Source organism: Rhipicephalus microplus, chromosome 9 (genome assembly GCF_043290135.1).
Source record: "Rhipicephalus microplus isolate Deutch F79 chromosome 9, USDA_Rmic, whole genome shotgun sequence".
Classification (NCBI taxonomy): domain Eukaryota; kingdom Metazoa; phylum Arthropoda; class Arachnida; order Ixodida; family Ixodidae; genus Rhipicephalus; species Rhipicephalus microplus.
Window position 1 is genome coordinate 122,937,356 of NC_134708.1, and position 22,325 is coordinate 122,959,680.

General features: G+C 42.8%; 1 protein-coding gene across 10 annotated transcripts in view; it reads right to left on the reverse strand.

Moving 5' to 3' along the window:
* LOC119163037 (uncharacterized) overlaps nt 1-22,325 on the reverse strand; it is a 214,165-nt gene that overhangs the window by 175,163 nt on the left and 16,677 nt on the right. For 5 of the 10 annotated variants that reach the window (XM_037414927.2, XM_037414925.2, XM_037414926.2 and 2 more), the window contains 3 exons: nt 20,356-20,545; nt 15,832-16,045; nt 1,972-2,034 (listed from right to left, as the gene is read on the reverse strand). In XM_037414927.2, the coding sequence (XP_037270824.2) occupies nt 1,972-2,034; nt 15,832-16,045; nt 20,356-20,366 (288 nt within the window). In that variant the 5' untranslated portion in view covers nt 20,367-20,545. The remainder of the gene's footprint in view (nt 1-1,971; nt 2,035-15,831; nt 16,046-20,355; nt 20,546-22,325) is intronic. The other 5 variants (XM_037414931.2, XM_037414934.2, XM_037414930.2 and 2 more) reach the window with 1 other exon arrangement.

Below are 22,325 nucleotides of genomic sequence, written 5' to 3' on the forward strand. Positions count from 1 at the left end.
ATCGATCTGTTACCCCATAAAATAACTTTCGTTTGATATGCATGTTGGCAGGCTGCGTGAGCGCATTCATGACAGTGAAACGTGGTGATGTCACGTGAGTCACTAGTGATAGCCTCCCTTGACGCTGTGCTAGTGTTTGGTATATTACCCCTTGAAATAACTTTTATTTGAAATGCATATCGGCAGGTTGCGGCAGTTAATTCATTATTGTGAAGAGTCGTGACGTCATTCGAGTCACTAGTGACAACCGCACTTGACACTTTTCTAGTGATCGATTTATTATACCTGGAAAGACGTTTCGTTTGATATGCATGTCGGCAGGATGCACAAGTGCCTTTACAGCAGTGAAGAAAGTGTAGTGACGACACGTGAATCACAAGTGATAGCGTCGTATGACGCCATGCTAGTCAATTCATTAACCCTTCAAAGCTGTTTCGTTCGATAAATATGTCAGCAGATTGCGGGAGTACATGCATAATTGTCAACAGTGGTGTCTTCAGGCGAGTCACTAGTGGAAACATCACCTGAAATATAACTAGCGATCGACTTATTATCCCTTCAAAACCATTGCATTCGGCATGCATGTAAGCAGGTTGCGCAAGTGCTTTCATGGCACTGATCAGTGGTGACGTCCGGTGAGTCACCAGTGATACTTAACTTGACGCTGTGCTATAGCGATCGTTTCATTACGCCTTCAAGGAAATTTTCTTTGATGTACACAACGGCAAGTTACTCGAGCGCATTCATGGCACTGAAGTGTGGCGACATTACGTGAGTCACTAGTTATAATGCCTCTTTAAAGGTAGCTAGTGATTACAATTCAGAAACATTTCATTAGTTATGAGTGTCCGCAGGGTGCGAAAGTGCATTCACAGTTGACAAACGGGAAGCCTCTGCATGGGCCATTAGTCATTACGTCAGTAATGAAATACCGAGCTCCGCATGTTGTGACGGTGCACATAGAATTGCACTTAAATTTCGAATAAGCTTTTATCGAGACTGAATACTCGTTCTCGAATATTTGAATAACAGGTTGTACGTTTATTCGAACCGGATCAGCAGAATTCTCGTTTCTTTAATCCAGATAACCAGCTTTCAAGGCCAAATTCACTTTTCTCCGGTTTAACCGGATAGCCGCCTTTGGCGGATATTTGCAAATACTAACAATGCAATCTATCAAGTTAAAAGACAGCTTTGCTGCAATACCAGGACGCTATGTGGCGAAGCATACCATAAATCCGAAAAGGTGCTGGAATACGTGGGGGTTGTGGGTGAGGGTAGAGCAGCCTGAATTTCTCGTTCTCTTCCTCCTTTTGAAGGATTTCACATTCTGTTACCTTTTGGCACGGACAGCCAGCAGCCAGAATTTATTGCAATAACCAATAATGTGGCATGGGCACATCGCTGTAAACGGGTTATTTCATCATATAGAACATACAAATGTTCATGGTGACACAGCTTTTCATTATTGTCGATATATAGTTAAAAACGGTACCATTATAGGTAAGTTCGACTGCACTTAATGGTAATCAAGGCAAATTTAGTGGGTTGTGAGCTAATTAGAGCTCACAACTAATTAGCAAGAGTTATTTTATGAATGTAGCACATTTGTATAAACTGCAACGTAAAGCCACAGCATTGGATGGCATTCGCCTTCAAGCAGTCTTAGGTGAATGCACAAGAAGCCACCAGTTTCGACGCATTGTTTCTAACAATTAGAAACACCAATAAAGCATCTTGAATGCTTTGAATGAACAGAACTAGACCACAGCATACAGATCATTAGAGACTTGCTAGACACATATTGGCATCTCTTCGACACAGAAAGATTTTTTTTTTTTTTCATTTGCACATTGAATGTTCAGGGACAGGAAAAACCACCTGAGATGAGCACAATGCAACAAATTGTCTGTACATTGAAAAACAACGCTCTTCAGATGTTTGCAATGAAAATAACAGGTGCCCACTCACCAGCGCGCAGTATCTGCCTGGCTCCAGTGAATCCCGAGAATAGGATGCCCTCATGTTAGCCTCCTGCATTCAGAAGCAAGAACATTTGGCACACAATATTTTGCCTGCCTCCGAAAAAAAAAACGGTCACCGATGCTTTGACTACACAACGCATGCAACTACGAATATCAGTTTTTGAAGAAATACCTAGTTGTGATTTGATGAGTTGAAATTGATAATATTGTGCAACTGACTATGCACATTAAAATATATAGCAGAACTAATGAACAATGCCAAGGAAATTGTAGGGGATGTCTTTTGTAGTAATCACGAGACAAGTATCGAACCTATAACCTACCGACAGCAGAAACGAAACCTGCAACCTTCAGATAAGTGCTTCACTTTGGTCAGTTTCCAACTTGTAGAAAGATTCCATGACAGGCAGAATAAGTGTTCCGCACTACGATTTGCAGGTTCAAATGTACAAATATGCCCAGTGAACCACTTTTCTAGTGAAAACTTGCAAAACTAACTGCATACAGCGAGGAAAGATATACGAAATACATCAGCACAAACTACAGCAACTGCTCAAATGGTAATGAACAAGAAATACAGAGTGACCATGTCATGCAAGATGCTCTAAATACCGACCCCATCCAGCATTGTTTATTAGCTTAATTTCCATGTGGCTAAGCGCTACCAACAAAGTGCTAACACATGCACCCTTGAAAGCCCTTTCAATAATTTAGGCTTCGACGACTTGCCTTTTTGTACACATGCTTGACCTGAAAGCTCAATGTCGTTTTTTTTTTTTAAACGAAGGACTGCACGGGTGCTCGCTGTTGCCTGATGCCCCGGAGCTGGCAAGAGGCCAACATTCTGTCTGTGCTCCGGCAGCCATCTGTTGATGCACGTTCCCCTCATTTCGACGCAACAGGTTTTGGCGGAAAGTTTATTCTTTTACATGATGTTCTTTGCACATTCAACTATCTTTTTGCATGCTTTGTTGAGCACATTAACCCATATATGCCCAATACATCAGCACAAACTACAGCAACTGCTTAAATGGTAATGAACAAGAAATACATAGAGTGACCATGTCATGCAAGATGCTCTAAATACCGACCCCATCCAGCATTGTTTATTAGCTTAATTTCCATGTGGCTAAGCGCTACCAACAAAGTGCTAACACAAGCACCCTTGAAAGCCCTTTCAATAATTTAGGCTTCGACGACTTGCCTTTTTGTATACTTGCTTGACCTGAAAGCTCAATGTCATTTTTTTTTTTTAAACGAAGGACTGCACGGGTGCTCGCTGTTGCCTGATGCGCCGGAGCTGGCAAGAGGCCAACATTCTGTCTGTGCTCCGGCAGCCTTCTGTTGATGCACGTTCCCGTCATTTCGACGTAACAAGTTTTGCCGGAAAGTTTATTTTTTTACATGATGTTCTTTGCACATTCAACTATCTTTTTGCATGCTTTGTTGAGCACATTAAACCCCCATCCCAGTCCTGGCCAGTAGTCAATTACGTGAAAGATTGGAAAACATGGTATCCTTGATGTCTCCGATTTTTCTGATAATTTTGCATGTTATGCCCAAAAGACTGAATAGCGTGAAATTGCAACTCATATTCAAATCAATTTTTTTTTTCAACTGAAGAAAATTCGACAAGCGTTGCCGGTTGACAGTGACCATTTTACAAAGAGCGTATTTTTTGAAGTTCGCGACCATGCCTACAGAAACTGGTGCTACTATATACCACAAATATAATTTTTTTTACAGAAATAGAAGTAAAGAGGAAGTAGTTCTCATTGTTTTATTAAGTTTTGAGGAAACTATTTTTAAAAATTGCCCTAAAACGCTGCATTCTTAAAGTGAGTCGATTTTGGGAAACTGCGGCTACCTCTGCGTACACTTTGGGTAGTTCTTATTTGCAGTATGAATAGAACTTTATGTGAACAAGCAACGTGTGCATTTGTATTTGTATATTAATTTTTAAAGTAATAAATTATTATGCTCAAATCATCCAAAAGATCAAAGTGTTCTTCAATTCAAAATGCAATATAAAAAAATATATACTCTCAATTTTGTTCAAAATCCTACAAAATGTTCTCAGAGGGCTACAGAATTATATTATGAAAAACTTGTTGCATCATTTTTGTTAGAACAAAAATGTCAAAGATAATGTTTCCAGAGTCAGGTCACTAGTGCGAATGAGACATTTCTTGCGCCAAAAAAACGAAATAAAATGCCTTTTTTCTCTTCTAAGTTTGGCTAGATGGCACTAATGATGTCTTTTTGGTGAGTGGGAATCGTTTTGTAAAGAAAACGATCATTCCAAGTGAATTTATTTGAGACAAAAGGTGTTCTTCGAAGACGGGCTGCATGCACGTTTTCATTCATCTTGTTTATGTTTTCAATAAATAAGGTATTATAAAAGCAGTGAAGCTAAACATAAAATTGGGTAGCCTAGTTGATCATGCACTGCGAGAATCTATGAAATCTCAAATAGTGACAGTGGCTAATGGCGGGTATCTTAAGTGCTATAGCCACACATTTTCTGGACTTAGTCGGTCTGCTTGAGAGAACTATGGGATATTGATTGCGTTGGTTACATGATGCATTTTCTCTGCTCGCATCTCTACCGCCTATTTGTGTATCTGCACCATGCAGATGGAGTATCCCGTGCTATACGCCTATGTGCAAAGTCCCGCTCCCGCTAGCGACAAGTCTGCCGTAACGGTGTGGTGCCGTTTACCATCGGCTGCCGCGGTCCGCGGGAGAGCTGTACAAAGTATATGGCAAGCTCTGCGGCAAGGCATTTGAGCCTCTGAAAAACATGACTGCTCTTAGTGGTTTGTATTCATAGACAGCTGGCCCCATTTGTACAGCCGCTATCTTAGGTACATCGTGAACTTATTTACAGTGCAACATTGGAAAACACAGGACAGGAAAAAAGCAAAAGAGGAAGAAAAGACGGCGATGACTCATAACTGTTGTTTATTGGAAAAAAACGGGTGAAATGTATATATATAGGTACTGGCAGCCTACATCATGCCATGCGCATAACTAAAGGTACACCGAGGTAGCATTGTCACACTTATTGCAATAATCAAGATTGGCCTAAATAACTTATTTATTTTTCATGCAGTGTGACAGATGGTTCACTAATGCACTTGCTACCCCTAATCTTTATATGATATGCCTCAGCGATTTCTCTTCGATGGTTAGGATGCTTGAAGATAATGGTGGCTTTCTCAAAAGTTGGACGACAACCGCGTGACCTGCAATGTTCCGGTAGATGAAGTCGCACGACCCCTTGAAGAGATAACTTATGTTCCCTTAAACAAACACTCACACATCGTTTCGTTTGTCCCTCGTACTCCCTACCACACGATAATGAAGTTAAATACACAGCTTTTTTTACGCATGCAATGTACTTGTTCTTATGATTCACAGCGCATCTCCCTTTGGCTTGTTTGTTCTTCAGCGCATTATCAACCATCGAGCAAATGCGACCAACCTTATCTTTTGCGGAAAAAAGACCATCGACGCCATACCTTGAACCTTCGCTTTTCAGCCTGTGCGCCAATTTGTGTCATTAAAGAAAAACTGCCCTTATTTTTTCATCACATTTCGCTTGAGCTCCTCTGTGTTTCTCGAGCTTAACGCTCCGAACTATCAACTCACACACACACGAAATCACCTTGTCAGGATACCTAGCATCTACTAAGCGTTTTACCTAGTTATGAAAAGTAGTATTCGACACATGCACACAGGATTTCCTGAGCGATGCATTTAAGATTGTCTTTGCAAACGCTCCATTCACAACCTTAGAATGGCGAGAATTGTAGTTTAAGATAGGCTACACTGATCTTGGGCCATATTTCCAACACACATGATTTTTACCAAAGGTTAGCTTTAGATCAAGAAACTGTCGCTCGTAATTCTTACAGACTTCGTGAGTGAAGGTGAGACCATGCTGACTGAACAACTTGAAAATGTGATCAATGTCCTTATGGTTAATGTCACTGTGGGAAAAAATTACAAAATTGTCAACATAACGAAAAACGGCACTGCAGCACTTACTAAGGTGATTCTCCAGCTGCCTGTCAATGTAGCCTAAAACAATGTCACTAATAATAGGGGCCATGCACGACCCTATGCAGACACCGGACTTTTGTACATAAAGATCCCCTCACCACGACACAAAGGTACTCTCCAGGTAAAACGGCAAAAGTTCAAGAAATGAATCTAAAGAATGCCGCAACCATCGATGAAAGATTCTTTATCATTGTCAAACACAATGCAGGCTTTTACGCATTTCATAACCTGGCAATGCGGAAGGGAATAATATAAATTTTCCACATCGATGCTGAAGGCGCTACATAAGCTCATCGAGTTATTTTTTAGGTACTCACACACAGAATCCAAATTCAGTATCTGGAAAGGGTCAAAAATATTCAGGCGTGCTAGGTTCCTTTGCAGCAAACGCGAAACATCTAACTGCCAGCTCCCTTTTTCCGCGACTATAGCCCGGAAAGGCATGTCTTCCTTGTGTGATTTCAGCGTAAAGAAAACCTCTAACTCCAGGTTTTTCGCCCTCTTTGCGCTGGCAGCCAAAAATTGCAGATTCATTCCTTCTAACGTAGAAAGCGCTCGGTGTTTTACTTATATGGCCTTAACACTGACACGCCTAAACTTTTTCTTAATTGCCGCCTCGCTCTTCTATGAATACGCTTCACAGAAGAGCGGAGATGTTATTTGGTTCAACGCTGCGCTTTCTTTAATACTGTCACGGAGATGAAGTGAAGAAAGAGGAAGAGCTCAAGCAGCTGATAGGGGCGCGAGGGTGCCAATCAGCCATTGTGACTCTTGCCTGTGAATTTTCCTCTGTAAACGCATTTTGTACAAAAGTCTGTAAGCTCGTAACATATTGGTGGAGGTGCAGGATAGGATTCCATGGGAGATTGTACACGGCAGGCCAATTCCTTTTTGGCCACGATCTAGCGACTCGCAGTTTTGCCAAACATTTCTCGCATCTTTTCTTTGCCTTGGTCCCAGCTTGTGAGTTCCTCTTCGTTGTTTTCATACCACACCTTGGCCGTGCCTCTCAAGTAAAACAGTACATTAGCCAACTGAAGTGTGGGATCCCATCTGTTCGGCACACTCACTCGTTCGAACATGGATAACCAATCGTCAACATCAACGCTATCGGTCCCGCAGAATGTACCGGGATCCCTAAGTGGCGTAAAAACGTATGGAGAAGTGTTCCTTGCACGGTCCGTAGCAAAATGCGTCCAGGCAGACCACATCAGCGAGCGAGGTTGTGCCAGTGAGCCAAACACCATCTAGAAAGCAGTTACGCTTCCAAAATGTGCTTCACCTTGGTGCGATCGTTGTCATGCGCAGTGAAGGTGGCCATGGGTAAGCGTTATAGCCATGGCTAAATTTTTTGTGCGGACTATCTTAAAGTGCACAACAAAAAAATTTCCCGGCAGTGGAATTTCCGGCGTGTATAAGATATCGGTGCATCTATTTTACGGAAAGTCTTAAGGCAGGATGTGCACTGAATTCAAGAGGGAGACCAGGTATGCCAGCACTGCTTCAAGAAATACTGGGGCATGGTTTCATCTTACTCAGATTTCTGGGATACTGGTGACTCTTATATTCCGGAGTACAAGACAGTCAGTGAGATGAACAAGTTGACAGATTTTGCTAATATTTTACCAATGAAGCTCTCTGGTTGTATTTTCGAAAAGCAAAGAAAAGCATATGCAGAGAGAAAACGGAAAGAAATGGAAAGTTCCATTTCAAGGAAAATTCAAGCCGGAGTCAGCACAATACTTGGAACAACTGACCGTCCTGGGCCATCAAGTAGGAATCGTCGTGTCTGCAGTGAATGGCTGGTAAACTTGGGAAAAGCCTACCAAGCATCAACATCTTACAAAGAGCACCTGCAATTGTTGACACTATTGCCAGCAAATCTTGATACACCAACAATCCAAGTTGCGATACCAAGTCTATTAAGTTACATGCTTCAGAAGTCACGAAGCTGGCGTGAGAAGCACGGTGTGTGGGCTGCTTCAGATCCACAGTACAGATCTCGCTTAAGTGCCAAATATGTGGAAACTGCTATGGAATATTACACAAGAGATGAACATAGGTGTTCATGACAAAGCCCGAACAAAAAGGCCATTGTGGCTGTTATTGTTGATGGGTGAAAAACGGCACCATCACCAGAAGATTTATGGCTCGCTCTGTTCAGGAGGCATATCTTGTATGTAAAGAAAATACTCCAGGCATTTCTATGGCGGTGTCAAAATTTTATTCCCTCCGGCCTAGTTGGGTTCTGCTTGCTCCACACCAAGAGGTTTGTCTTAGTTTATACTGTGCGAACACCATGCTTTGCGTATCTGCTTTAGAAAGCTTGATTGGTGATATCTACACCTTCGAGGACTTGAAGAAACTGTGCATATGTTCATCACCAACAATGCAGTGTCACCTCGGTGACTGTGAGTTGTGTCCATTGAGAGATGGAATAACTATAAGAACATTGGGGGCCCCCTTAGAGGCTGACGTCACCTACGTGGTGTGGGAAAAGGGCGACCTTACAAAGAAAACAACACCTGTGCCTTGTGTAATGAGCACGGACTGACAAGACTGGCAAAGAGCATTAGTGAGTGCAAGAGAGACAAGCTGTATATATTCTTTAGTGCGAAAACTTACAAATCAGATATGCCTTTTAGGACCATTGTCAGCGAAAACAGTACAGTGGCAGGTAATGGTGAGTCTTTACTTGTTGAAACAATTTAACACTCTTTTGTTAGATGACCCGTTTGCTGTCAAGAATTCCTGTGACATATTTGAGTATCTTCAGGACAGCTCTGTAGGACATTTTTTTTTTCTTTGTCGATGTCGAGGATCTCCTTTATTGTGTACCACACAGGGAGTCACTCGGGTGCGTGCAGTCGTGCATAAAGAACAATGGGTCTGCGTCTTTTATGAACCATGCCGGAGTTCCCGTAAAGAGTTTTTTAGCCCTCTTAGAATTTTATCTTGGGGCAACGTTTATTTCATTTGAAGACAAGTTGTTTGTACAAAAGGAAAGTATTTGTATTGGTTCTTGTGTAGCGCCTGTGCTGTGTATTATCTTCCTGGCTCAGATTGACTGACACCTTGACTCTGTTTTGTCCAGAGACAAGGTGTTACGCGTTTTTAGATACGCCAACGATTTTTTGGTTCTTTTGAAAAAGGAGTCAAATGAGCACTACTCTGCATAAGTCACTCTTATTTTAGATAAGCTTAGAGCATTTGGACAGGGGCTCAAGTTTACACATGAGCTTCCAGTCAATGACGAATTGCAGTTTTTAGATCTTCATCTCAGGCTCGACAAAAGCCATGTGTGTTGGATGTATCACCCTCGTGCTCAGAAGTCTTTTTTGCCGTATCATTCCGCTCATTCTAAAGTAGTAAAATGGCCATTGCTAGTACGAGCTTACAGTTAGCTCTTACTAGGTCTTGCCACCACGTTCTTGATGAAAGTTTCAGGGAGCAAATAACCAGGCTCGTGTTTGCGGGTTTTCCTTTGTTGGTAATAACGACAGTGTGCGAAGCTTTACTGAGAAAATGTCGACATGACGCCACCGGCGATTCTGGCACAAAGGAAAAAACACAGAAGAAGCGATCTGTTGTCATTCCGTATGTGCACAGAGTGGCTCATTCATAGAAGCATGTCGCCTCTCGTTTTGAGGTCCCTGTCGTGTTCTCGGCACCTTGGAGGCTTTCGTGCATTTGTGCTTGTTCGTGTGGCGTACCAAGTGCTCATTGTTTAATGAAGCACGAAAGGAAGTTTTTGAATTGTTTGGTAGGCATTTTCTACTTGATCCTGCTCAGTTGTGGCAAGGTGTACATTGGCAGTCGGGCCGTTGTATAAACTATCACTTAAGGGAACATGCACTGTCAATGAGAAAAGGCACAGCTTCGCATTTGCCGCATCATTGTAAGAAATGCTCGTGTGAACCACTACTACACCGTACGAGAATATTGCTAAGAAGCAAAGACAAAGTGGCACGTGAATTAGCAGAGGCGATGTTTATTAGACAACTTGGCAAACAATGTATCAGTGTTCCATCTCTGTCATTGTATGATAATGAATTTGATTTTCTATCTGATAGATTGTGATTATAGTTGGTTGGTCTCTTCTTGTGATTGTACGCATGCGTGAGGGTTTTATAAGATGAGCTTCGGTTCAATAAAAGTCAGTTGCGAGTGTGCACTTTTCCGAGTCTCTTCTTTCGTCTTTTAAGTTTGCGCCAACGATGTTCTGCAAAGATAGGCTGATATCATGTACATGAATTGTTAATTTAGTGTTGTCATTGCTTCAATCCCACCTACGCCAAATATAACCAGAAATGTTCCCAAAACGCTTCCTTGGTGCCTGCCACATTTAGGCCCTCCTTGGACTGACCATTTCATTTGCAAACTAGAACACTGCAAACTTTGCAAAATTTATAAACTAGAATTTCAACATTGTAAATAAGATGACTAGGAAGAAGGTCTTGCATTTCATATTCCTTAAAGTCTTAAATTTTCACTTTCTAGACGAATCAGGCAGCTGACTAAGTATTTTGGAGAAATCTTGAAGACAAACAGTGCGCTAATTTTCAATTGTAATAGTTTGCCAGTACAGCAACAGCTTGTTAATTCGACACACATTAGTTCGGTAAGCTGGATAATTATCTGGCCCGGCCAGCGTACTTATTGTTTAATGGCAACCAAATTCTCATTGATTTGGAAAAATTTGGACGCAACCCAGTTAATTCAGACGTTCTTCAGAGCGCACCGAGCGTGCAGCATGCAAATATGCAACGCAAAGGTAGGAAAATGAGTTTGGCGGACAGCCGAAATCGGCACGACCTTTCAAAAAGAGGTAGTCACCACCCACAATCACATTGTTGGTACGTAACAAGGTATTGAATCAGAGGACACTTCGTATTGAAACACGGCACGGGGATCTTGAGCCGCGTTCACATTGTGAACGAGTCACAAATCATGAAAATTCTGGCTTTTGCAGTGTTGTTATGCAGCCACAGCAAAAACAAAAAAGCAACTTTGCAGGTATACTGGGGCCAAGCATGGAGAAAGTGCAGACCTGGCAAGTTGTCTTTGTACCTTTCGTCCTGTCTCTGTTTTCCTTTTTTTTTCTGTTCTTCTCTATTTATTTCTATTTATTTCTCTGTTTTTCTTCCCGCTTTTTTTATTTCTGTCTATGGTTCGCGTTTGCCTCACTGCTGACATGGCACTGCATTCCCGGATGATGGATAGGGAGCGCGTAAAATTTAAGAAGTGTATCCCGTTCACGAGACACGGAAAAAGAGCCTGCCTAGCAAAAAACTTAGAAAAATGTGTTTAAAACATTTATTATATATAATTACGTGACTGCGGTGCTGGATGAAAATTTTCCCTCACTTTGTTTCTCAGGGGGCAGCCAAGAATGACCACTGTCGAAATTGTGGGGGGGGGGGGGGCTCAGCCCCCTCTCACTATTCTCAATGGGAGGGGGGCAGCGCCGCACTTGCCTCCCCCCGGGTGATACGCCTACGTGTGTCGCCAAAAGTTGTACAAGAGTACAGCTTTTCAAATTGGCCTTTCTCTCATATCTCAAGAAGCAGATCTCCGCTGGCCATTTTGGTAACGTTGTACCCAGCACCGAGAGTTTCTGTTAGACACCTGGCAACTGTAAAGAGGAATACAGGTCTGGCTTGCTTATTACTTTTATCACAGTGTACAACATGAAAGTGAGGGAATCTCTTGGCCGGTTGAAAAAAATTGATGTCTTCATTGCGTCCGTGTTTTGAGGAGGCTCGACAGCTAAGCAAGAAGAATGCTTTATGCATGCTGGTTGTATGTTGTTCAGCAGCGTTGGCGGCCACCCACCACAGAGCCCAACGAGGGAACGCTGCAAGTTTGCAGATACTGAAAGCTTGCCGACGTCTGCCGTACAACACTGCTATAACCCAATGTGCCTAAACCAATGTGGGCTATTTACACAGGGTTAACTCTTGCGGCCAGGAAAAGTGGAAGTAAACAGAAGGGAGAAGTAGATCCTATCTGACTATGCACGCATGTCTAGTGTATCACATATGAAAACAGTTTTGGGCCTTCCACTTCATTGTTCGTGCAAGAAAGTGTCCCGTCTTGTTCTTTTTTATAAAATTTACCACCATCCACAACTAAAACAAGACCTTCTTTCCAAACCACACTACATGTCATATAGACGCGACTATCCCCACACCAGTACACATTCCTTTTCCGCATACCAAGTTCTTTTACGATTCCTTCATTCCCACTACCTCGAACGAATGGAACCACCTACCCTCCTCTGTTGCCCAATTGACCTATGTCACTGCATTTAAGGCTGCTGTTGAATGCGATGCTTACTCTCAGAAGCATTTTTTTTTGTCTTATTTTTCTTATTATGTATACTCTTACCCACTGCCTTCTGTAACACCTCCGAGCCCTGACGGTACTGAAATAAATAAATGAAGTGAGAAAGACAAGACGTAGGGAGAGAGAGAGATAGGAAAAGGTGACTATCAATTTCCCTGGGTGGGTCAGCCCAGGGGTGCCGTCTATGTGAAGCCAAGGCCAAAGTGGTGTGTTGCCTCCGCCGGGGAGCGTTAAAGGTCCAATCACCCGGCATCCACTCATCCTCCGAAATCCCCTTTTTCCGAGACACGGCTCAGCCACCCACGGCTAGGCGTAGGAGGAAGTCGCAGCCCCCCCCCCCCCCCCGTTAGCTCGGGTCCGCGGTGGTGCCACACACCAAAAGCCTGCTTGTGCAAACGCTCCTGCGGGGTTGCATAGCTTCAACAGCACTGCGCATGATGCATGAAACTGAGTGCACGAGAGACACATACACGCGTTTATATGAGCAGCAGTGAGAGATCCAGACCACATAGTCCAAGACAATTTGGACTATGTTCTTTTCTCCCGTGTTACAGCAGGGAAAGCAGTCGAATAATATAGAGCAAAAAATTGTTAATTCAATGTCACTGGGGCGTCGAGAAACCTTTGAATTACCTAAGTGGCTTTCAGAATTAATATAGAAAGTGGGATGCAAGAAACTTGGAATGAGTGCACAGTTTGTATATATGCCGCTAGTCACCCGAAACGACGCACTTAAATACCACCTTTCTTTAGGGCAATTATAGAACGGAACAAACTAACCCAGTCATCATGCCTTCATCCGTGAGTGCTTCTACTGCAGCTTTAATGTTGTTTATTTTCTTTGTTACAAATGTGTACCTGCCCACCTAGAAGCCTAAAAATTCGGGAAACCACAGCAGGGGGGGGGGGGGGTCATACCGAGAATTAGTAAGACCAAGACATTAGCGACCTGTTGTCATTGCTTGCATCCACTGCGATTGCGAAAGCATGGCAATTCAGAGTCTCTGCAACTGTGTTTTTGGCATCTGCAGCCATCCTTCAGACAGCTGTTATCGTACGCCCGCACCTATACCATTTCACATCCTCACATCTTTATTTCCGCCTTGCCGCCGTGCGAAATACTCGCATTGTAGATGCACATGGCGCAAAATCTGTACTTGTCACCTTTCCACGAAGTCACAAAGCATAGAAACTCCCTTGTGTACGAGTTTAGAAACACTTGCAATTGCTTCTTAGCTTTTGACGCTGCTATCGACCTTTCAACTGAACTCAGGGAAATATGCAACCGCATGACCCTGTAACAAACACAACTGATGCCTGGGCAAGTTGAATAGGCCTAGCGTGCGAAATGCTGGGGCCCAAGACAGACAGACAAGTTGCGGTTCTTTATCTCTCGCCTACCTTTGGTGCGGTGACGAGCACATATCGCTGCCACTGGCCTTCGCTCAGATGCACGGAGCTATAATGCCTAGAATATACTTAGCAGTACTCCCCAATATGGGTACAATGAAGTAAACGTATATTGGAGAGTGCTGTTCCGCAGCGCTGCAACTGTTGCAGCTGGAAAAGCTGGCGTACATGCTTGATTAAAAAGACGAAAAGAAAAGAAAAACAGAAAAAGTCCCAGCTGCAGCAGCCACTTTTCGGGAGATTCCAGATACCACTCGTACAATTGGGAGATTAGGTCAAGACGCAGGAGTCTCCCGGGCAATTTGGGAGGGTTGGCAGGTATGCAATGAGCCATAACATTTATATTTATTATTGCTTTTTATTCTTGTGTGCATGGTGTCAATTCATTAAGCCTCTCTGTCTTCTTTTTTTAATGCACAGAACGCAACTGTACAGACAATCACCAAAGACCACGCAATTGCATGCCAAACAGCTTGTCCGCATCACCATCTATCGTCGACCACCGTGCAGAGGCAGAAATGGGTCTTGTTATATTGAATGGCCTTTCAATTTTCTGTTGTTGCGCTGCATATTGTTCACAGTTCTCACGCAGAACCACGACATGACTCGAATGGCATATCGTTGGGCAATATCGCTTTGCAAGAAAGATTGCTATTGATAACAGTTATGCTGAATGACTGCTCTTGAGACAGAAGCAAGTAGCCGTGGCCGCCGAAGAGAGTGCCGCATTAAAATCTACAGGGTTGCGACCAGCCACAGAACAGACAGGCTATCGATTAAGAGAGGCGTGCATCTCCGACAGTGCATTAATTCTTGTCAATTACTTCTGATGACGTAGTAGAAATGATGAGAAGAGGGTCCTGGCCTGGCACTCGCATGATCCATTAACTTTCGTAGTTGACTGTACATGCCTGTTTCTTATTTTCAATGAGCACTATGCAAGTGTACATGCCTGTGTTTGCTCTAAGTTTTTCTTTTGCAATGTACTTTACTTCTTGGCCTTTTCGTTTCCTCTAATAGCATCAGAACACCATATGTTGTCTTGTATAATTGCTTTTGTTTCCACTTCTGTAAAAGCACTCATTTGGTGTTGACAGTATTATTAAACAAACAAGGAAGGAAAGGCCAACACGAAACCCTGGGGTTCCATAAAGGTGATGCAGTGACCTTCACCACACCCAGCTCAGATTCCAGGATCTCTTATTACTGGACATAGTTTAGCTAAGCACTTAAACTTGAAAAAGCCACTAAAAAGTCGAAAAAGGAAGAAAACTGAGAGGCAGAAGCAGAGGCCATGAACACTGCTTCTTCCTCTTTTTTTTTTTTTTCTTCTTTAAAAGTTTTAGGCTTTCTCTGAGTTCATGTATGTACCAACTTGCTCAACAACCAACATTCTAGCTAAACAAAGTGGTGCAAGAGTATGCACTCCCTGTCATCTTGCAGTTACACTATCAACGAATTATATAGCTTAGTAACCCAGAACATATTCGAAATTGACTTCGAAGTGCATGTCACAACACAGCATAGGACACACACCTCTGCTTTCTTTGTAAACAACCAACTGTCACCAGTGTCACAAGTTTGTGCTGGCTGCAGTGGTCCTTGCAAGTGCTCTCTCCTAGATGTTTTGCATCGGCAGTAAATTTTTGGGGGGGGGGGGGGCGGGGGGGTACACGTTTAAGTTATCGTCTTCGAAAGAGCCTTTGTTGCAAAAACTGTCAACGTGGTGCTAAAGTGCAGTGAGGCTTTCATCCTCACATAGACAGCTACGTTTACACATAAAAACACTTTAGGTCCCATCTCACTCGGCGCTCTCTGATACCGCAACTGCAAACGGGTAGAGTAAGACCCTTTCCAAATAATCGACCGTCGTGCGCACAAGAAAACTAGCTTTCCAGCCATGATAAGTGGGCCGTAACCTAGCCAGAAAAAACAAGATGCAAATTTTTTGTGTCAGTGCTTTTTTAAGCAACACAGTGAATTGTGTGATGAAGACAAAGCACATTTTGCCGCCACTCACTTGGATCAAAAGCACTTCTTTCACAGTTGCAGCCTTTGTGTCCATGCAACCGGAGGCATGGGACTGAAGTTGCAAAAGAAACAGAGTTGAGTTTTGTGGCGCACTGACAAGGTCCACCACCAAGTTGTTCGCCTCGTAGGTCACCAACACCGTTCCCAAGACAGTGCAGCAACCCTGCAGGGCCACCAGAAGTACGCTGCCAAGTAGCATGCCACTGCAACACAAAACAAAACCACCTTCATTAATTTCCAGACAAAGGCAAGTTAGTGATCGCTCACGCTGTTGCATTGCCAATAGAGCAATAACTTGTTACTTTGCATTTCATGAGACTGGAAAAAATGTCCAAGTTCGTTGCATGCAAAATAACGCCAGGTCTACGTGGAAGGCGCTGCACAGTCACAGCGAAAGCTAGAAAAGCAGCCTTTCAGAGCCTTTCCGAAACACTCATTGGGTAACTACTGCATGCACACTTGCTTGATACCAAGTAGGTGATCATTAATAAATTTATCTGGGTAGTAGGCCGGCATTCACTACGCTATTTTTCATCATTCTTCTGAGAAGCGTGGTATCCGCTAAACACTTGCAAGGAATTTTGTGCCAATGTTCATTCAGTGACTGACGACAATGAGGAATTGTGGCTGAAGTAGGTATGCGCCACAGTTCATAGGGGAACAAGAACAAGCTTTTGCGATGGGTTGAAGCACTGGACGGCCAACTCGTTACGCTATTCGCATTGTGCGACGACTGGTTGTGCTTTCGCTGTTTTAAAATGCTTTATAAGTCATATTAACGCAATTGCTTTCCCGACATCAAGGCTGCCTAAGGCAAGTTTGACAACAAAGCATAAGCACCGGTATAGCTCAGTGGTAGAATACTGGGCTGGCACTCAGCGGACCCGGGTTCGAGCCCCACTGTGTCATTGGTGCTGGGTCAAGCCTGCCTTAGGAAAGTTTGACAACAAGTTACAAGCACCGGCATAACTCAGTGGTAGAATACTGGGCCAGCAACTAGCGGACACGGGTTCGAGCCCCATTGTGTCATTGGTGCTAGCTGTTTTTTTTTTTTTTTTCTGATTTCGCGCGGTGTGGTTACGGACACGGTGGTGGCGGTGGACAACTGCGCGTGACCAGAGTTGGAATCTTATGACAGCTTTCGCTGTAAAACAGAAACAAAAGAAGGAACACAGATAGTTAGACAAAACACAAATGACTGTGCTTCATCTGTTTATCTGTGTTCTTAGTAGCATACCCTTTTTTTGCACGCAACAGTCTCCTTCAAGATCAATCACCAACAAGCCTAAGCCTAAACCCACCAATTTATTCAAAGTATATAAAGAAAACAACAAAAAATGCCTGCAACAACCAGGCAACTTCATTTTTTTCAATTGATACACAAGTACAGTATTTATTTTGTGTCGGGGAAGTATTACGGCCATATTGTTCAACGTCCATAGTTGAAACAAAGCTGCAGATCATTGCATCTGCTGTTGAATAAATATTATCGTTGAATAAACCAACATTATCTAATGCCCAATCATGGATGACAACCAAGCAGTTCTGAAGGCATGTGGTGAAAAGATACGACTGCTTGTGTCAGCTTTGACTGCAGTTGCTATTGTCGCAATCACAAATACAGCCTATCCAGTTCATGTGTGCCAAGCAAAATCGAGAGCCACGCCTCTATGATGCCTCAGTCTGCAGCAGTCACCTACAATGCAATTGTGAATGGAGCCACAGAAGGCATCACAACAAACCAGTTCAGTTTGCGGAGACACAAAAGCAAGGCGGTGAGTAAGCTTACGCTATTGAGGCAGGAGTGTGCTGGGTTGGGCAGTTGATCTTAATCACAGCCACCCCAGAAGGCCCTCTTCTCCATACAGCAGCCCATTTTGGTGCCATAAAGAGTCTTGTAAAATTAACTGCAGAAAACTCTGGCACTGCAATTGTTAAGCCACCACAGGAATAATGAGCAGTAGGCGGAGTCGCCTACTCTTCGTGTTTGTGGCTTCAAGTGCACTAGTGGCTTTGTTGAGTTTTGGTTTTCTTTAGAATAAAAAAAACAGCCATTGTGAACTTCATGATCCAATTTGAAATGGTGCCACCAAAAAGTCAAGGTGGTGAAGCGTAACTGCTGAACCTTTGCTGAACTTCGTCTTGTGACAAAGTGGACTCGGGCCACACGGAGCAAAACAAAAAAGAAACGAGATTAGACAAATTAGACAAAGCTCTACTTTGTTTTTCATGAGACGCAGGGGCACATTTATAGAAAAATGTTTTTATTTCTTTCTTTTAAATTAAGAGATTACAGGTGTTCCAACGTAAATGTATGCCCGCGATGTTAACGATCCCTCACTAAATCAGATTTGCCATGAGCTTGGACATGGCAGCACCGCCGTGACCATGTCTTCTGAAGTTTTGCTTCTTGAGCAGCTTGGTAAAAACAAATATGGTTTCTACGTGCAGTGATTGTATCTGCTTATTAGTGGTGTCGTGCTCACGCACTTTCCCTTAGTCATTGCATCACTGAATGCTTGTCTGTAATGGGCCCTGTTGCTTAAAATTTCTGAGGATATTGAAGAAAACCCAGGACCTAACAATAATGCCATTCTTGACCAGCTTGTGCAGTTTGAAAAAGAACTACTTGCGAAAGTGATGGAAATTGGAGATAAACAAGCATCATCAGAGGCTTTCCTCTCACAGGTTTATAATAGATTTAAGGCTATTGAAAAAGAACTCAAGTCTTTCGACAACGTTCACAGTCCCCTTTCGTCACTAGACTGTGCTGCGAGTGAATATGATAATAAAATGTCCCTTTTGACTATATAGAAAACTGCTCAAGGCATAATAACCTAATAATTAGAGGCCTAACAGAAGATGACAAATAAACAGTGGAATGTCTCATGCACAAGGTAAATTTTGAGCCAGCGCTGCGTGTTGTTACCTTCCTCCGTCCTTGTCTATTGCACTCTTCGTATAAATTCAGTTATGTTTTACTTGCCCAAGTTTCCACGCTTCATATTAACATGAGTGGTAAGAAATTAACGGTGAAAACAGACCTGTTACTATGCCCTTTGCCGACTTACGTGAAAAAATGAAGGCACTGATCTATTTCTCAATACTTAAAGAAATACAATTTAGCATTTGAGGGGATTTTTCTAAGAGAGCTATGAGTATGCGAAAGAACCTGTGGAATTCAGTTGTGGATGAAAAAAAAAGGTGCTAAAGTAAAGCTCATGTTTGAAAAGATTAAAATTAACAACATAATGACACGTGCGGTTCTTTTGGTTTACGAAGAAAGCCGCTATCACTTTCTGTTAAGCGCAACGCAGGCCGCGTTTATCTTGTATGCCACTCTGGAACGCGTTATGACGCGTGTATAAAAGACTGACACGTGCGGTTCTTTTGGTTTACGAAGGAAGCCGCTATCACTTTCTGTTAAGCGCAACGCAGGCCGCGTTTATCTTGTATGCCACTCTGGAACGCGTTACGACGCGTGTATAAAAGCCGGCGCAGTGCGCCACTGGGGAGTTTTTTTTTCCGTCGGCCGACGACTGTTCACGCCGCTGTTGCTGTGAGTTGTGTTTGGCCCTGTTTTGCTGGGCACAAGTTCGCCCAATAAACAGTTCGCCTGACACCGCCCTGACTCCTGCGTGCTTCCTCTCAAGTGCTGCGTGTATCACAACCTCGTGACATCTGAGTGATAGCGGCTTCCTTCGTAAACCAAAAGAACCGCACGTGTCAGTCTTTTATACACGCGTCATAACGCGTTCCAGAGTGGCATACAAGATAAACGCGGCCTGCGTTGCGCTTAACAGAAAGTGATAGCGGCTTTCTTCGTAAACCAAAAGAACCGCACGTGTCAATAATTTATATCTGGGATGGCAAGAATCAGAAATGATACGTGTGTTTGGGTCCTTCAATAAAAGAATATGCTCAATATTTCTTAAAGTGCCATAAATTTTAATGCTCGGAGTATACTGAACAAGTTAGACGTATTAGAAAGTATTCTCTAACATGAACCAGAAATCGTAGGCATCACGTAAACATGGCTTCGCAAAGATATATCATTCTCCCCGGTTGCACTCATTTGAGAAAGGATTGATGCAGTAAAAGTTACATTCACGATTATGCAAGACAAAAGTGATGTCGAAAACATATGGGTTAAACTCCAACTTGAAAACTGCTAATTCTATATCATTGTATTTTGTATGTGTGCTAAATCACCTCGCAACGTAATTTGAAGTTTTTGTTAATACATATGATTCTGGTGAGAGCATAGACAAACTCTGGTATTACTTTTTCCACATGGTCCAACACTGCATAACTTGCTATGTCCCACATTCCCTCGAAAATGCTAGAAAAACAAACCCATGAATTGCCGGAGTTGTTCCAAAGAAGGTTAAAGCACAAGCATAACGTCTCTTCACAGTCTGGTAGCTGACATACTGATAGCATTATCAAGCATATGAGCCAAGAACTAAAGCAACTTATGAAAGACCCAAAACAAAAAATTCTACAGCTTTACCTTGCTAGCATTCCTCAGAAGTGCTCCCAGTAAATTTTTGAAGTACAGTAAAGCCTCTTTCATTTGATGTCACTGGCGCTGCAGGAAATCTTCTAATCAAGTGGGTTTTCGAATTAACAGAACAGACAAAAAGTGGGATGGATGGAACTTGGAATTCTTTGAAGTAATCAGAACTGGTCGTTTGCTGCAACTGGAAAAAAAAAAAAACGCTGTCGTAATCAACTAAAATGCGCGCAAGCAGAAAACAAGACATCTTCACTGCAACACAGTAGTGACACACAGGCAGCATGTCGCCTGCAACTCTCTATGTCAGCACGTCCCAATGCGACCATTTGCCTATTTTTTTCTGGCAAAATAAACAATATAATAATGACCAGTGTGACGATATTTCCAATGTGCTTTGGCTGGAAAACATGATCATTGAAGCTTTCAAACTAAGTTTTCAAAGTAGGTATTGCAGGCAAGAACTCTGCCAGCAGTGCAAGTATGCAAATTCCTGGAGCAAGCAACCGTCAATCGGATACTCGAATACATCTCGATTTCTGCCAGACATACCCCCCCCCCACTCTATTAATATCTCCATATTCCCGAACAGAATGGGAAAATCATGACGTCTGACGTAGCAAGAAGCACACGATATGCTTATTAAAACTTGTTGGACTAGCTGGTAATTCATCTTATTGTAAGTGAATTTGACGCAACTTGGAAATTCCAAAAACATGCTCTTCCACACGAGAGCCCCACATCACACAGAGCGCTCACTACCAGCTGTTTATTGTGTCTGACTGACCATCTTATGTACATACAGGACAATGCGCCAAAGCAATGTTCAACATTGGTGCGCATATGCAAAACATTCAATGGCAAAACATTCAATGAGCGATACAAGAACCACCAGCACTGAACAAAACAACAAATAAGGAAAACTTAGAAAAAAAAACAGATAAACCAGCAAGAAGCACTAAAAAATAAGGACGGCTTGCTAACACAAAGATCTTTATTTTTCCAATAAAGTATGCTTCCAAAGGCAGGCGTGTAGATGATTTCACGCTTCTTCAGAGAACCTGCGGATCTGTGAACCATGGTTCACAGCCACATGCTGCAGCATGAGCCACAAGCTGCATGTACTTAACCTCAATTCGCTAAACTTTTTGAGCCTACTCCATAAGCCGGTAATTTAGGCATCTCTCAATTCGCACAATGTACCATGGCACACCCATAAGTGCAACTAGTGGCATAAGCACGCATATATTCTTTTCTTACACGGAAAGGGAAAAAACGTGTCCAGTGAGGTAAACACTGCGCAACAGGAGGTAAGCTCACAAGAGTGCATGTGGCCACAATACACCAGATGTTCGTGGTCCTTGTGCGTAATGTAGGTTACGGCATACCTTAATGTCTATTCTATTATATACAGCTCAAACCACTCTATCTCATTTATACACTTTTCAATTTTTTTATCAGTTTCTGCGAAACTCGCACCAGTGCTTTACAAGGTTGTCTGCAAGACGAGAGAGAGTATTTCAAGTTCTGCAAGTTGTAACAGTTCTAACAGTACGTATTGCATAAGTATTGCAACTATGTGGGTGGCACATCATTTTGCACCATTTGAGCCCTGTGTACAAAGAGGTTATCCCTGTGAGAGGGCATTTAACTTTTTTCAGACTTCTCAATTAATTAGTGCAGTTAAGGAACACTCATAGGCAAAGTGTGGCACATTCCTGCGTGCTTGAAGCCTTTGGCACTGTGATAACCCAGTAGTCCTCGGCCAAGCCGGTCGCCGAACCAAATCACACACAGGTAGTTTGAAAATTTCACACTGACTGTCTGGCCATGTAGTCTATTAATTTCTTTGCAAACATCGGTACCCCTGGTTGCCAGAACGACAAACTGATCTTATCACATTCCTCCCCCCTTCATTAATAGATGCAAACAATTGTTTAAGGTGAGCAGTGCGATACTGGTTGATG